Source organism: Cyrtonyx montezumae, unplaced genomic scaffold (assembly GCF_038088225.1).
Source record: "Cyrtonyx montezumae isolate F1298 unplaced genomic scaffold, pur_monq_1.0 scaffold_9, whole genome shotgun sequence".
Taxonomy (NCBI): domain Eukaryota; kingdom Metazoa; phylum Chordata; class Aves; order Galliformes; family Odontophoridae; genus Cyrtonyx; species Cyrtonyx montezumae.
In genome coordinates this window covers 11,308,500-11,325,449 of record NW_027072100.1, presented here as the reverse complement: position 1 = coordinate 11,325,449, position 16,950 = coordinate 11,308,500, and the positions used below count along the sequence as shown (strand labels likewise).

Here is a 16,950-nt window from a genome sequence, read left to right as displayed (position 1 = left end):
TCATGTGAGCGGTTCCGCTCCCAGCGTTCAGCGAGGGCCGCTCGCCCCACCCCGCCGCTCTGCCTCCTCTGCGCGGCTCAATAGGGGGAAGAAAAAAAAAAAAAAAAAAAGAGAGAGACAGCCAGGGGAAATGCGAGAGAGAGCAGGAAAATAAGACGGGAAAAAAGCCTCCCGTGAAGGGACAGCGTTCGCTCCGGGGAGAAGCGAAAGGGGCTTTAAATATATAGATATATATATTCCCCCTTCTCCCTCCACTGTGTTTTCTGGAGAAGCCGAGAGGATTCAGCTGCCTGGAACCTAATGTGAAAAAATCATAAGCAGCGAAAAGGAGGAAAAAAAAAAACAAAAACAAAAAACAAAAAAGCGGGGGGAATTTGGATCGGAACCCCCCGGCCCCGCAGGGAGCGAAGGAAGGAGCGCGGCGGAGCGGCGCGGAGCTCCGGCGAGGGACGGGGAGCGGCGGGGACAGGCGACGAGGAGACGGTTCCCGACCCTCCCCGCCGCAGCTTCGGGGAGGTTTCCGCGCCTGGAGCCCGTGCTTTGGATCTAAAGAGGATTAATAATTATTTTTTATTTTTATTTTTTGTGGGGGGTGGCACCGAAGCTGGATTTTTTCCCGTGCGTGCGGCGCGATCTCTGTTCCGCCTGAAGGAGCCGCGGCCCGGCCCGGCCCGGCCCGGAGATCCCCGCCGAGCGCTCCGCAGCGCGCTCCGTCGCGGTCCCCCCCCCGGGGAAAGGTGCGCTGAGGGGATCGGCGCGGGGCCGAGCGGGGGGGGCGGGGAGGAGAAGCAGCTGCAGCTGCCGGGGAGGAGGCCCCGGCGGAGCAGCAGCAAAGTCATCGCCATCGGCCCCCCCTTGGCTGGCTCCGGGCTCGGCTCTCTCCATGTCTCTGGCTCTGGGCAGCGGCCGCCACAGCAGCGAGTAGGGGGGGAGGAGGAGGAGGAGGAGGTAGAGGAGGAGGAGGAGGAGGAAGAAGAAGGCAGCCCGGGAGAGTGCCTCCCTCCCTCCCTCCCTCCCCCCGGCAGCCCCGGCCGCCTCCCGTCCCCGCTCCCCGCGTCCCCTGCCTCCCCCTCCCCAAGATGGGCTGCTTAGGGAACAGCAAGACGGAGGATCAGCGCAACGAGGAGAAGGCGCAGCGGGAGGCCAACAAGAAAATCGAGAAGCAGCTGCAGAAGGACAAGCAGGTCTATAGGGCCACGCACCGGCTCCTGCTGCTGGGTAAGGGGCCGCGGGGCCGCGTCCTCGGCGGCGGACGGAGGGAGGAAGGGAGGGCAGGAGGGAGGGCGAAGGGGCCGCGCCCGTCCCTCTGCCCCCTGCCCGGGCGCGGGGAGCCCGGCGGGAGAGGTGGGGCCCGGGGAAGCGGATCCGCGGGGCCCACCCGTTCCGCGGGGCCGGGGGCGGCCTGCAGCCCCGCCGGGGCCGAGCGCTCGGCCGAGCCGGGGAGGTGGGCGCGGGGGTGGAAGGGGTGGGGGGGGCCGCAGGTACGGAGCCGCTCCCCGCCGGGAGGGAGGGACGCGGGGCCTCGGCGGGAGGAGGCCGGCGGGGATGCCGGGCTGCGGGGAGCGCCGTGCCCGAGAGACGGGGGAGCGCGGGAGGTAAACAGCGCACGGCGCTGCGGGGAAGGCCGGCACGGCGGGGCACGGCCCGGAGCTCGGCAGGCCCGGGGCGCTGCCCGCTGCCCTCGGGGGCTGAGGGAGAGGAGGAAGAGGAAAGGAGGAAGTCGGGGAATTCTTGGGGGGGGGCGGGGGGGGGGAACGCGGAGAGGATGTTGATCCCGGAGGGAAGCGGGGCGGCCGCGCTCGGGGCTGAGCGTGCGGGGCGGTGCGGGGCCCGGCTGCGTGGGGGCCGGGATCCGGCGAAGGTGCGCTCCGGCTGCGTGCGGTACGGCACCGCCGCTCCGGACCGCGGCTGGGGGCTGCGGGAGGGGAAGGGCCGAAACGGGGACCGGAGAGCGAACGCTCGGCGGACTCCGAGTGTTTCGGAGTATTGGACGTAAGGTGCGATGAGGGCACCGCGGGGCGCGGCGGAGGCCAGGCCGCGCCGTACGGGGATCGGGCTGCGCTGCGTTGCCCCGACCGGCGGCAGCCTTTCAGTGCCCATTTAAAGCGGGATGTGCAACGTGCTGGAGCTGCAGCAGCACCTGTGAAGCTGTAAAGTCGGTCGGCGTTGAGCAGAAATCTTCGAGCTGTGCGGTGTGGAGCTCAGCTCTCAGGGAGCAGCCCGGCCTGCCCCGCTGAGCACCGCACGCACAGAGCTGTTCGTCACCAGCTGGGTCACTCCTATGACACACACAGCCTTCCTTGGACTTTTCTCTTTGTTTTCTGCAGTTCGGGGGGACTGAAAAATAGTCTGGATGTTTGCGAATAAAATTCTGCAGGTGCGTAGCAGTGGCTGTGGGGTCCTCTGTGCGTGTGGCTGTGCTGGCTCAGCTGCTGGCAGCCTCGCTCGCTGTGGACAGTCTGCAGCAGAAACTTACTGTACGAGTAGTGAAGCTCACACCTCCACGGTGTTACTTTTACTTTGTGAGACACATTAAATGGAAACAGCGAGCGCTCTGGAAGTGCACAGCAGGCTCAGTATTTTCACATCACGTTCAAATAACGCTACAGAATCGCAGCTCGGTGTCCCCGCAGCCCGTCCCGCTGCGTGCAGGCCCCGCTCCGTCCGCAGGCAGAAACTCACGGAACTATCCTTGGTGGTGAAGTTAAAATGAGTGCATCGTTGTGTGCAAGAACAGAGCTGTAACGAGCTGCCAGTTAGGGAAATAGGCTTATTCAGAAATGTGGCTGTCACGCTTAGTTTTGGTTCACTGCTGCTGTATCTGATCCGAAGAAGCCAGGTATGCCAATGCCAAGCTGTGTGCGTTTGTAGCAACAGCAGTCTCCATTTTTGGACTTAGCAACATCAAGATCGTAGCTGGAAGTGCTTTTGATTAGCGGACATAATTTAAAGTAGCATCTGAAATGTTGTTAGTAATGGAAATAGGGATTTAGCATGTATTGCTGCTCCTGACCAATTTGCTGCTGTGAGGAGGACCCCATCTCTGTCCGCCGGAGGTGCTCGGTGTTGCTGCCCACTGTGATGGGGTGTGGGGTGGGTGCCCGAGGGGTGCGGCCGGGGCACTGCGCTGCATCACAGCCGTGGTTCGGGGACATGCTGCTTGCACAGAGCACTGCAGACAGACCCTGATCCCTGCATCCTTACTGCCAGCAGTCAGCAAGGCAACGGAGCAGGAGCGGGGCTCTGGTATTGTGGCAAAACGTGCAGACTGGTTTTATGGAGAGAAGAGCAGGGCTGTTAGGAATTCGTGAGGGGGAAGGGAAGGAAAGGAGAAAGTGGAGAGAAGTGCATCTGTCAGAAAATGAACTTTGAAGTGTGGCTGCTAAAATACAGTTTTGAACATGAGGCTCAAAATGGAGGCTTGTGCTGTCAGCGTGTGCTACAGAGGCCTGGCATCCTGGAGCACAGGCTGTGCCTCGGTGCCCGTTCTGCCTCACGCATTCCTGGTGCTGAGACACAGGGTGAGGAGAGGCATAAACAAGCGGCAGGAGATGCAGAAGAGAATCTTGCTAAATTTTACCAGGTTGTGATACTACTGTTACAAAAACATGCTTGCTTTATATAGAAAGCTGATCTGGCAGTACGGAGCAGCTCAGTTAAATGCTGCTGTTTGAGTCTTCTCCGTGTGCATGGGAAAATGGGTGCTATGGGCAGATGGGCTGCCTCGTGCACTGGCATCCGTGCAGCACAGCAGAAATAGAATACGACTACTTATGGAAATAAGAGGAAGTGGAGAATTTGTTTATTTATTTGTTTGCACTTCAGGTATATGAGGGAATTGGGAGGAGAGCGGTGGGGGCCTGTTTGGAGCACGCAGCCACAGAAAGCAGCCTTAGTGTCTCATTGGGTGTGGGATCGGTTTGGAGCACGTAGAGGGGGTGGGAGGCTGCTGCCAAGGCACAGATTAGGGAAAGGAGTCTTCTGTAGCTTTGTGGGTGGAGGCTTAAGGGGATGCCTTTCTTTTTCAGATGTGAATATCCGTCTATCTTATTTCTTGTGATTTAAGTTGCAGTCTTTTGATTGGGTAGTGATAACTGCAGTCAAACAAGATATTTCGAGGGTCTAACAAAAACACTTGAAGCTGGACTGCACTCACTCCTTCTCTTCATCGGGTAGTGTTGATGAGACAAGCAGATTTTGATGTTCCTCTCTGGCTTGTCCTCTACAAAATGTTGAAGTTGTCCTTTTTCCTTCCAGACCTCGCAGTCTGCTTTTAACATTGACACTGGAAAAATGGACAGTGAAATGATCCAAGATTCGGATCTGACACATGACTTGAGCTGAGCGTTTATTTTTAGCTACAACTGAAGTTTCCAGTGGCAATTACTTCTTTTTCTTTCGCTTTTCACTCTTGCGCTGAGAAAACCAACTTTCTTGATTTTACCGTGAAGAAGAAATGATGTCCCTTATCACTCATGTTTCCTTCTGAATTTGATTTACTTTCATTTTCTAGGTGCTGGTGAATCTGGTAAAAGCACAATAGTCAAACAGATGAGGATTTTGCATGTGAATGGATTTAATGCTGAGTAAGTACTTTCGTTTTTTTTCTCTTCTCTGTACCTTATGTATGTGTTACACAGTGAATGGTTTTGTTTTATATATTGGTATATTTTCTTTTTTCTGCTCTTTCATGTTCTCTAGAATCTGGGTATGTATTTTCAGATGAAATTGATAGACATTAACTTGAAAAAGTCAGGCAGCAGTAATAAGTAAGAGCTAATGGTGTATGACAGTTTGTGTCCAGGTTCAGTGTAGCAGATTGGATTAAGGCTCAAGTTTTGTGTTTTGTTTTTTGATTTTTTATTTTTCTAACTACAGTTTCTTTTACAACATGGCTGACACTAATTTACCTCTGGTACAACACATTGATTTGTACTGCTGTAAATACACCTTCTGTTAGTGTACAAAACGAATGCAATTTTCTTTATTTAGAGCAAGCAGGGTTTCTCAGTTTCTCTGTCTTCACGAAATAAGACTGTGATATGTATTTCTAGGACAGCAGGTCAGATTTTCTTCTCTTCTGTTGCTTTTGCTTGCTCAGATGTTTGTGATTTATGTTTCTGAAAGATTTTATGCTTACAATCTCTTCAGTTATTCGAGCATTATGAGGAGGGGAATGGTATTTTAAAATATGAAAAATGGAAATCTATTCTTTGTTAGAAAACATAAAATCTTTCTCAGACTTTTTACCTGACCTTAGTAGGGAGTTGGAAGAGATCTGGATGTTAGTTGATGTTGCAAGCATCTGTGTGTGTACGTACCAAAACCTGCTAAATCAATTCTGATTGAATTAAGGTGTTGGAATTTCAGACCTTAATCCGTTTATGTAAAATTTTTAGATGATATTACTGTTTTTGTCATTTGTTTTCAAACAGTATTTCTGTATTAGTGCTTCCTACCTTATCGTCAGTTTAATTTATTCAGTGTCCTATTGTTTTGGCAAGATTAGGCTTTCACTAGGCTTGCAGTATTAATTCTTTAGTAAGAATGTCTGAGCTCAACGTTTAGTAAGGAGCCTTGACAGTACTTTCTCCTAATCCCTAAATGCTGGTTTAGGATAAGGTACGCAGTCTTTTGAAAGAAACTTCGGGCTGATTCATAATAACCTATGTTCTCTGCTGTGTGGTTTTAGCTCCTCTTTGTAGGGAGTACCTTCTTAATCCAAGACAATAAGTGCCTGGTCCAACATCTGGTTTCTGCTGAGTGATCTTCATCTTTTGACTGCTCTTTTTAGTAGAGACCTCTTAAAAGACTTGCGTGACTTAGAAGATGTGCATGAGTTGACTTCGATGTAGCAGCTCTCAAAATCTGCTGCTAAGTAAAACATTCATCATTAAAAGTGGAAGTTGAGCATTCTTGTTATCTTTAAAATTATCAATCCATTTAACCAGCAAAGTTCTACATCTACTAATGCCGTTAAAGAGATGTTGCTGTTTCTAATTGATATATTGCATTGGAGGATAACTGTCCCAACCCTGTGAGCTGCCTACCAAAATCTGTGCGAGACTGGGATCTCAGGGACCCGTTACACAAAGCCTGCAGAGTTGGGGAGGGACTGAGGCACTGAGATTGGCAGCAGCATTGCTTTCCTAAGTATCTCACTTCTGTGTTGTAGGCTTGGGCTAAGCTGAACATGCAGCTGGATTCCAGGGCAACGTGGCAAATTTGGCCGCAGCAGCTTCTGCTGGCTTCTGTCTTCTCCTAGCAAAGGACTGGGATTACCTTGCAGCCCCTATGCCAGCGCAGCCCTGCTGCCAATCACGTAGCATACCCCAGTGTGGGAGCCATGCTTGGGCTGCCCGGGAGCTGCATGCAGCTCCGCTGCCACTGGAGGTCCACCCTGGGTTGTATTGCCTTGCAGCACTTTGTGCTCGTCTTTCGGTGGGTGGTGAATGCTGGAACATCCAGATACCTAAAATCAAATCAGAAAGTAGTCTGTATAAAAGATAGAAGAAACAGTTTGTCATGCTTCTAGGTTTAGATATTCGTTACCAAAAACAAACAGAGCATTGTAACTTACTCTTTAGATAGAAGTCTCTTGTTCAGTGTTCTGACGTTCTTGCAAGATACACACAGTAGTCCTTAAATAATTTGCAGTTTTCTTCAAAGTACCCAACTGCTCTCTGTGCTATGCTTTTTTTTTATTTTTTTTTTCCCCTATCAGCTTCATTCCCGTGAAAAATTATGTGGAATGTAGCTAAGAGTGAAAGAGAGCTTGGATTTTTTTTTTTGGAAGGATAGGAACAGGAAAGCATTACTTCTTTTCATGTTCTTATCAGTGGTTCTAGAATATAGATGTTTGCTTACAGCATCATGCTCAATGTGATGCATAAAGGCAGAGAGGTCGTGAAGACTTGTAAGCTGGAGATGAAGATAGTGTTCAGCGTTAGAGTCTGTGTACACAGATGTGTAGTTTTGAATTATTCCTTTTGGTGCAGCTTATTCATGTGGCTTGAAAGAAGTCTCATATGAAGTCCTGTCTAAAACTTGTTGGCCTTTGCTTCGGTTGCCCTGTGATAATTGACCTTTGAAGCAGAAAGAGGATACCTGTTGCGATGTGTAATGTGCTATTTAAAAAAAGGGAATCAAAAGTTTTTCTTCAGTGTTGCTCAGAAACTCTTAGTGTCTGGTGACTACACAGGATATGCAGTGCTGAAGGCACTGGCTTCCTTTACAGTATGTGGGGACTTTTGTTTTCGAGATTCTGCTTGTAAACAGATGAAGGGACAGTTGTCCTACACCTTTGTGTAAATTGGGCTCCTGTCGAGGTGTAGCATTAGCGAGTTGAAACCTGTGTAGCTCTATGAAACCAGAAGAATTTCCTTTGGGATTCCAATCCTTGATCGCTTTAGCTAATTAGTTATCTGAGGAGCTGTATGGAATCAAGCGTTCTGTGTAATTAAAGTGCTTAATAGTTAACAGTGCTAGGGTGAATTTGAAGGTGGTTAAAGTTTTAGCTAAGTTAACTACAGTAAAGGCTGTTTTAAAAAAAATATCAGTAATCTTTTATAATCTGTAATTGAGTTAGAGACAGAAATACTTCTCTTGTCCCTGTTGTGAAGGTGGCACGAAGCAGCGCTGCGGCGCTCCTGGGCGGAGTGGAGCACTGGAGCAGCAAGGCCCGGTCCCTGCCCGCACTCTGGAGGGGGTTTGGAAGGGCTTTGCCTCCTCCAGCTCCTGCAGAGTGGCTCCAGTTGTCTTGCGTTGACTGCATTCCTACAGCAGTTTCATTAATAACAGGAGTGTGCCTTCCTGTGCATTCTTCCAGCGTGCCTAACGTTTAACGTGGAAGAGCTGCCTTTTACGTGTGATGAAGAAATGGTCTCAACCAAGTTTTCTCTTCTTTGGGTTATTGCCAACAATAGGGCCCCTTGTGATGTAGAAAGGTTTAAATTTGTCTCGTAGTAGCAGGAAAGCTGTGACTTCGCTTCCTCTCCTTCCCTCCCTCCTCAACACTTCAGCTGTCTTTTCACGAGGTTAGTCCAGAGGAGTAAGTTGGTTGTCATATAGCATGTTTTGTTAACATCCTGATAAGGTGGAGCTAAAATCTTCTCTTTTTGACTGTGGAGAAGTTCATACTCCCAATTCACGTGAACCAGAAAGGATTAATCATGGAAGGGGCTGAGTAGGAGGAGTCAGGAGTTGGCTGGAGGAATTAGTGTCAGTTCCTAGTTCGGGTTGAAGAGGAGAAAGGAACCAATTCTTTTATGTTATCTTGAAGTCAGGGTACTTTGCTTCTACAGTGATGGCCTTTCACTGACTTCTTTCCAGTCATCTCTCCCCTTTGTGATCACTGTGGGTTTGGCTGACAGACTCTAAAGACAGTGTCATTGTCATGCATGATTTTAGAAAGTGGGAAATTGGCATAGGGTAATAGGCAGTTCTCAAGTGTCATGGGAAAAACTGGGCCAGGCCGAAATACTCAGATAGGAATAAATTGTTGAAATGTAGCTTACGAAACCCACTACAGAGATTGGCAAATAAGGGGAATGTGCTTTTGTGATTAGTAAGTTTGAATAGTATTTTAAGATTCAGGAAGTCTTGAGGTTATAGGGAACTTCAAGTAACTGTTCTCAGCCTTAGTTTCCCAAACAGTGTTGTATAATGATGACCTTATTTCATAAACTGATATTTTTAAGCATTGAATACGAGTCTATGTATTTATGAAATCCACTGATGGTAATGGCAGGAGCAGAACTGAATAGCTTTTATTTTCAAGACTTGGATGACGACTGTATTTGCTTTTCTCATGTACTTTGAAAATGTACTTTCTCTTAGTAGTGAAATTAAGTAAGCCAAGTCAACCCTTAAAGCTTTGGAACTCTTTCTTCCTCTTTCCTCACCCGCACTCAATAGTTTTGTGAGGAAGGAACAGTAGTCATTGATGCTTTCAAATATTTTCTTTATAGATCAGATCCATTAAAAAGGAACTGCAGTACCGCTGTCATTTCACATTAACCAGTGCATTGCGTTGACTGGGAAGACTGGGCTTTGCCAGTCTTTTGTGACTGATTCCTATCTCACCAAGTTTGCTCTCCTCTGTCTGATACCATGCTTTGTTTTCTAAGGTTCATCTCTTTGTGTGTGATTTTGAAGAAGGGAAGTTAATATTACGATTGACAGGAAAGAGTATGATATTTATAACTAGGCATTTTCAAGTGATGAGTTCCCTCCTAGTGGCTAATGTTAGTCTGTATACACAAATATTATTGCTCTGTTTTCACAGTTCATTTAGATTTGTGTACCAATACCACGATTAAAAAAAAAAAAGAAAACTAAAAAACTAAAAAGCAACTGACTATCATATTGTACCTTCTTGGCATCAAAACCATGTTTCCCTGGTGTTTGGGTAACCCTGAAAAACTGGAGGGAGGCTCTGAGTGTGGGTCTGCCTTGCAGTGTGTGTCAGGAGGCATCTGGAGGATGCAGTCAGCGTCTGTTCCAGGACAGGGATGTGCTGTCACTGGGCTCATTCGGACTGGGAGCACTTCTGGTCCGGCTGAGCAAGCAGTTACTGGTGTTCAGAGATCTGTGCCACAGAACGTGAAGTCAGAGTGTGGGTGGGGAGGGGGGAAAGGTGTGTATTTCAGTCTGGTTTAGGTCCTGTCCTGAGGGCTGACAGCTGTGTCATGGAGTTTTGTCACAAAGACTGTACCAAACTGACTAAGTGCTGTAATGAAGATCTGAATATGGCACGTGGTGTGTAATAGTTACATCAGATATTTACGTAAATGAAAGAAAACTGACTTCCATCAATTTAAAGGGAATTGGAAGTCATATCTGGTGATGTTAAACAACTGAAGGGAAAACAAAAGAATCCTTAGTTGCTGGAAACTTCAGGACTGTGTTGATGTGATTGAAGTTATCTTTATTTGGGGAAAAAAGATGTCATTCTGTGAAAAAATCAGCTTGAACTTAGTGAAGCAGTATTAATAATTTGTTATGCTATAAAGGAACAATGAGGGGTTTCCAGTTTTTGAGTTTCTTGCTTTTGCCATGGTCCTTTCTCCTGGATTGAAGGAGCTCTCTTCTGAGGGCATAGGCAGATCCTTAACATTAGATCTCTGCCTAGGTGCATGTTTAAATCCTGCAGAGGGGTTCAGAAAGCTCTCATGGTTAGTAATGGCAGCAGTGCACCTTGAGGGCAGTGCACTGATGTCCTGCAGTGCTGAATGTTCCTGATATGCAGTGGGACAAGCCCGGTGCCAGCATCCTGAAATCTAGCCATTAAAATATTTCCATGTGCAAGTGACAGAACGATGCTGTGTTGTTTCCTGAAAGTATTACAGGAGAGCAATGCGTGAAGGAGTCTGAAAGTTTAAAAAACCAGGTTTGTTCCATCTGCTTTTAGATGCTCGTGGTAGGCTCGGGCTGACCATAAGTGCAGACATGAAAATGCACAGACTTTCATTTTTACATAATGCTTTATTTTCAGGTGACTGTTTTGTGTCTTTGTGCTTTTTCAAGAAACTCTCGTATTTAGGTGAGGGAAGAAAAGTGAGAACTGAACATCAGCTTTTTTGGTGGTGTTTTGAATTATTACATGGGGGAAAAAGCTGTTGCTTATAGCACAGCAAAGCAGTAGTAGTTTAGCTGCCACCAATACCTCTCTACCCAGAGATGCTGTGCTGCCGTTGCAGCCTGATGCTTGTGCTTTCACTGAAGTAGTTCAGTTTTCTGATTTTAAATAAATCCAGATCAGTATTAAACTCTCCCTTAACAGTGAATCGACACGTGTTGTGGACATGGCCTGGCATGTAAAGGAACCAGCCAAAAATACAGCAGTGGTTGTATTTGTTTTGAGGTTTACATTTGACAAAAGTTTTTGAAATGTGCAGAGGCAGTTATGAGCACTGTGAGGAGGCTTCTGAGAGTGGTTCTCGAGAGCTTGGAGGGCAGTGACCAGAGAGGGGAATACACACAGGTTATGTAATGTGCAGGTGAGACCTTAGGATTTAACTGTGTGGAAAACATTGTGAACAGAGCCGGGTGGATTCTGCCTTGTGATGGTTGCTGTGGATTTTGCCCAGTAGTTTTGGTTTAAAGAATAGAACGACCTCTCTCTACAAAACTTGCAATTTTTCTTCTGCCTTCTCAAACAGAAAATAAACTGTTCTCTGGATGCTGAGCTAAGTCTCATTTCTGTAACTTGTTCTGTGTCTCCTGCATCTTTTCTGCAGTAGTCCCAGCCTGCAGTCCCCATAGTACCTGGAGCTTTCAGACTATGTCGTGCTCCCTTCAACTGATTCAATCCTTGTTCTCATCTGTCCCTGACGTTCCCTGCAGCACTGGTCCTTAAATACTCTTGGGTCATCCTGTCCTTTATCTTCCTTTTTTTTCTTCTCCTACTTCCCTGCTATCTGAACAGAAGTCAACATGTGCTGTGGTCTGCATGCACTCTTCCTGCCCTTCCTCATTGGAGCTCTAAATTTGGACTCTACTCCACTCAGACTTTGATTTTTCTCTACGGGAAATTATTCTCTGCAACAGCATAAAGTCTGGTTTAAGTTGGACAACTGTATCAGAGAGGGTCTGAGAGAGAAGAGCTAAAAAGAGCTCTTCCTCCACTTGCCCTGAATTTTCAAAATGTTTATACTCTCTCTGCTCGTGGGTCGAAGCAGAAGTGGTGTATTTTTCTGTTTTCTGATTGAGGGCAAATATCCACCAATATAAATCGCTGTAACATTTTCATTCTATTTAACTTGCTACTTGATAAATGGCAAACTGTACTAAATACCCACCAAAAAAATTCCTGTACCCTCCAAAAGGCAACGAGCTCTGTTCAGAATCTGCTGAAGGCACATCTGTATCCTATGCTCCAGTGTTCTTTCCGGGGAAAAATAAATTCAGTGCATGAGGTTTTCCCCCAGCTCTTCTCAAACAGATGGTGCAGTCATTACCTTTCTCTGGACGCTGTACAGGAGCAGTGTGATCAATTTTCTGTCCTGGTATCTCGCTGGGTTTCTTCAGTTCTGTGCAGTTTGGATGGGCAGTACTCTGATTTTCCCAGTAAAATGGTTTTACTGAATTATCCAGATGACTGTTTGCATTTCTTTATAAATGAACTGTACTTTTCATGGTCTTTCATGGAAGTTTACCTTTTTGTATTAAAACTATGCCTTCACGTTACCGGGATCGCTCGAGATTCCCTTTATTCACTACATAGCTTTATTTTATCAGTTGCCAGACATCTCTCTTTTATTGGAGTCTTTTTTTCCTGATTTCATTATGTTAAATGCTAACATTTTTGCCCCACGTTGTCATTGATTATTAATTAATGCTCAGCTCCTTCTAGCAATCCAGAGCAGAGTGTTCCTTCTCGTTCCTGCTTCTTGGGCTGCTCGGCTTCCCGCATCGCAGTGACTCAGTGGGATGGGCTCAGCACAGCAGAGATGTGCTGTGTCATTTCTTTTCTCCTAGAGGACTTTTTTATTACTATTATTTTTAATAATGAAAAACACTTCTCCTCTTCCAGTTTTGTAAGCATCCTTTCAGAGTGTCTCCTAGAATAAGGCAGACATGACTGATGCTTTCAAGTATAATCCAACAGGCAAATTTATCTGTACCTTTATTTTTAGATGCATCATGCATTTGTGTATTAGAGTTGCCTGTGTCCTGCCTCTGATGAAGAGCTGAGATACATGACACTGAGCACTTCCACTGAGGAGGGATTTTTTTATGTAACTTTAATCCTTACATATCGAGAATAATATGCCCTCTATCTTACTTTGACAATTGAATCTTGAATTCATTGTACACATAGGAGCATTTAGGGTATAGTACCACACCTGTTTTTAAACATTATTTCCACAACTGTGATATGAACATACAATTAATTAGAATCAGTTGTTTGCAGCTGAGCTTGCTTACATAGAAACAGCAATACATCAAGGCATGCTTGTGACAGCTATGGGACCAAACTTTTGGACAAATGCATCAGTGATGTGTCGTGATGAGATGATGTGTTTTAAGATGTTTGTTACTGTGAAGGTAGGAGAAACCTTGTGAGCATTTCTGTTAGCTCCTACACTCCCCAAAGGGCTGTTAGATAAGCATTGTGTTCGCTTGCCTTTTTAGTTAAGGCCTCAGAAAATAATCATCTCTCCCAGCTGCACCGTTCTGCCTCCCCAGGGCCTGAGCTTCTGGAGCAGCAGAGGTGCAGAGGTTTCCTTGCAGGGCTCAGCGTGGTCCCAGCAGGTGTTCAGCCTCCAATGGCAACTTAACTGCTAGCTGGGGGATTTCTGTTCACCTTCCTAATACCCCAGCCTTGTCTGCATGGCTGTGCTCACGCAGGGCTTTGTTTCATCAAAGTTATGTCATTTCATTTCTGCTATTCTTATACATTCATACAGTGTAAATATTTGTGTGCATTACAGAATGCCAGTGGGAAGCCAGGCTTGGTGAAGTGGGTTTCTTCCCGAAGTTTGCAGTAAATAAGAGATGACTTGCTCCTGTCTTCCTTCATTTTTTTAAATTGTTTTTTTATTAGTTAACAATGTGTGAAAGGACACTGAGGTGCAGCGGGTTCAGCAAGCTGTGTGGTGTCTGTTTTTAACCTTGATAACTTAAATAACTTAAATCTGCTAGCTTAATTTGATTTTCAGTGTCATGAATGAGAAATATTTAACCAATTAATTTCATGAATTTTAATTCAGTTGCAGAAGGGAGTGATATGGCTAAGGTATTTTGTGTTGCTTTTATGGTTTGAGACCATTTAAGATAAAGATGAAAACTTACAGTTAGTCTTTTTGGGTTTTTATAATCAATGAAAGCTCATTATCACAAGGACACAACCATTTGTTGAAAAAATTTTAAGTGTGTTTTACTTCATGATTGATTTTGGTTGTCTGAAATGAGTCTGCAAAGCACAGCCCAGAGATTTTCATGGAGGAAACAAAACCAAAGAACTGTGTGCAGTGCAAAGCCCATTTCTGAATAAAAAATGTTTTTTGATATTTTCAGTGTATTTTATGAAAGCACATTATGCAACTTTCTGGATGATTTGCTGTATGGGATTTTTTAGTTGTTAAATTTCTATGGAGTAGGAAGTTACTGGGTTTTCTGTAGTGGTTTTGAAGCCTGCTGCAATATGTGCCTGCAAAATAAGATGCAACTTTTCATTTTTGGCTTGTAAAAATGATAAATATAGTTACTTAAAGGAATGCAGTCTGCTAATACCAAACCTTTGCAGATAACAGTAAGATTTATAACTAGGTTACACAGTTTTACACATCAATCAAAGTTTCAAATGTGACTATTTCGTCTTTTGGTTTATTTTTTTAATTGAACATGAGGGTGAGCTGTGTCACTGGGCTATAGCTTCAGTGAACCCTTGGGAATCCAGGGTGCCCTGTGTTGCCTCTGTGTTCTGCCTTCACCTAATTGGACAGTCTTCATTTTATGTAATTGTATCTTATGCAATAGTATGTTTACTTTCCTTATGTTTATCACTGCAGAACTTCATAGTGTTCTGTGACCTCAGTGTCTTTTTGCCACTCTTGGAAAGTAAAGCACTAGAAGAAAGTAAAAAAAAAAAACAACCCTGAGTTTGGTAAAGCATTTCTGATTCTTTTGCACAATCTTGGGACCTCTCATGAAAAAAATCATATACTTTTTTATATTCTACTAATCTTATTTGGGCACAGATTTATTACTGAATATAGAAAGCAAAATAATACATTGTTATTTAGAGAAAGCAGCAGTATTATGTAAGCTTTCTATTCCTTACTAAAAAGAGGAGAGTGCATCCATCCTATACAACTCTGCAAACAGAAGAGGGGAGCTTAGAGTCTGTGACAAAGATGGGTATTAGGAGCAGCTGTTAAAAAGAGGAGCTGTTTGAAGCAAGAAGTGAGATGTTGCCCTGATTGCCAGGTTTCTCTTTTCTTTTTTAGTTCTGATGGTGTCTCACAACAGGGCCGTGTAGGAAGAATGTTATTGGTCAGCACAGCTTCATATCTAGTGGGACGTCTTGAGTCCACTTGTACCTCCTTGGGAAGATTATAGATCTGATTGATAAAATTGGCTGTTTTGATATCAATGCTTTTCTTCTTCAATATGATGCATTCACATTGCATTTTGGTTTTTCAAACTGTTGCGTGCAGTTAACAGCATGTGTGTTATGGCATTGTAAAAGTTATGGATAGATCTCAGTACAGTGGATAATAAAGGCAATGAGTGGGGACCACTTCTTGGAAAGCTCCCAGGGAACTACTGGCTAAGTATATAAAGTCATTCTTCAGACTGCTGGTCTGCTTCAGTCCCAGAGCCCTCTTTGCACCCTGGCTGAGTGCTTAATGCTGGGGAGGTCAGGTTACTCTTTATAGGGAGATCTGAATAACGTGTTTAAAAGTTGTACTTCATAAATTTGTTTTAATACAGCTGAATGCAAGACAGTCTCAAGGGAGTCAGAATGTAGATTGTATCTGTAAAATTGGAAAAGGACTTGAAAGTCAATTAGTTAATTATGGCAGTGTGCTTTCTTTATTGTGGCAAAAAGACGAATGTAGCTTGGATGTATAAAAGAGAGAAAGTGAAGTGTAAGTAATAAAGTGGACTTCAGCACTGATAAGGGAGTTATTAAAATAGTCTATCCTGTTCTAGTGTCTTCACGTCATGAAGAATGTGGAACTGTTGGGAAAGATTTAAAGGAAAAGCCCCAGGAGTTGCATGAGGCCCATAAGTAGGATGCCTGAGTGGGATTTCATTAACACACCGAGGTGCTGCTGTGTGAGAAGGATACCAAAAATGCGAAGGCATGAGTGAGCTTTAGTTCCTTAGCAGCAGAGATACTTTAACTGAGATAACTTGTTGAGATGGTGAAACCTCATTTGAGCTCTCAGAGATAAGGACAAGTTTATTTTTAAAGTGGCTTTCAGTGCAGCTTCTGGAGATGCAGCTTTCCTGACATAAGTGTACCTGCTCCTGATGGTCGTGCTGCACTGGCAGATGCAAAACTCACTTCACACACCACAGATCATCTCCTTCCTTTGCAGCAGTGGGGGACTCATGTTTGGTTTATGATCCTGGGCATCACTGCTGTAGATGGAATTCTGTTTTGGATTTGGAAGCCTCAGAACCTTGAGAGTGCTGTGGTTGCCTGCAGGTGCCAGAGAGGTGGGGACTGACAGAGCTTTGTTTCTTGATTTTTGTACTTCCCCATCACGATAATTAGCTACTTGTATGTTGTTACTGCTTTGGGTTCCTCCTGAAGCATCGAAGTTGGACAGGACCTGACTGTCTTTTGTGCCAGACTGGTTGATTCTTATTCACGTGATCCAGATAAAATTAATTGAGAATTTGAGATAAGAAAGAACCTCTTTCACTAGGAATTGTTGGATATTTCCGTCTTGTGCTATACAAGGCTTTTCTGACCACCTTGAATTGTTGGGGCATACTTTTTCTGATCAGTTCTTTTGCTATTGCACGGTGCTCAATGTCATCTAGTTTCTTGCTCAGTCTTTATGGGTATCATATAAGAAATAGTGACCTTCATGTATGTGGAGGATGTGGGGAAGCACAGTGGCCTGTAATACACTGAAAGGCAGCTGAAAGCATCCAGCTATCCTCTCTGGGCTAAAACATCAAGGTTCCTTGTGTTCCCAAACCACTAACCCAGGTTAAAGCCCTTGCTCAGATCTCTGCTGTATAGGCAGTCTGGGAAGCTGGCTTGATGGATTCAGTGCCACTCTGTGTCTGTGCTGAAAGAAATAGCAAAATTTCACCTCGTTGTGAAAAATTCAAATGGTTATAGTTTGAGTGTGTTAGTGTCTCTGAATGAAACCAAATATAGTTCTGTTCCATTCATTGTGGGCCTTATCTGTCTTTCTGATGCATCTCACTTGTTGCCAAGCAACCTCAACAGTAGTTCTGCACATCCAGCAGCATTTA

General features: G+C 45.3%; 1 protein-coding gene across 3 annotated transcripts in view; it reads left to right on the top strand.

The window, feature by feature from the left end:
* GNAS (GNAS complex locus) overlaps window positions 1-16,950 on the top strand; it is a 126,702-nt gene that overhangs the window by 44,791 nt on the left and 64,961 nt on the right. Inside the window, exons 1-2 of one of the 3 annotated variants that reach the window (XM_065754446.1) lie at window positions 594-1,218; window positions 4,514-4,586. In XM_065754446.1, the coding sequence (XP_065610518.1) occupies window positions 1,080-1,218; window positions 4,514-4,586 (212 nt within the window). In that variant the 5' untranslated portion in view covers window positions 594-1,079. Of the gene's footprint in view, window positions 1-593; window positions 1,219-1,392; window positions 1,445-4,513; window positions 4,587-16,950 lie in introns of those variants that run through there. The other 2 variants (XM_065754447.1, XM_065754445.1) reach the window with 2 other exon arrangements.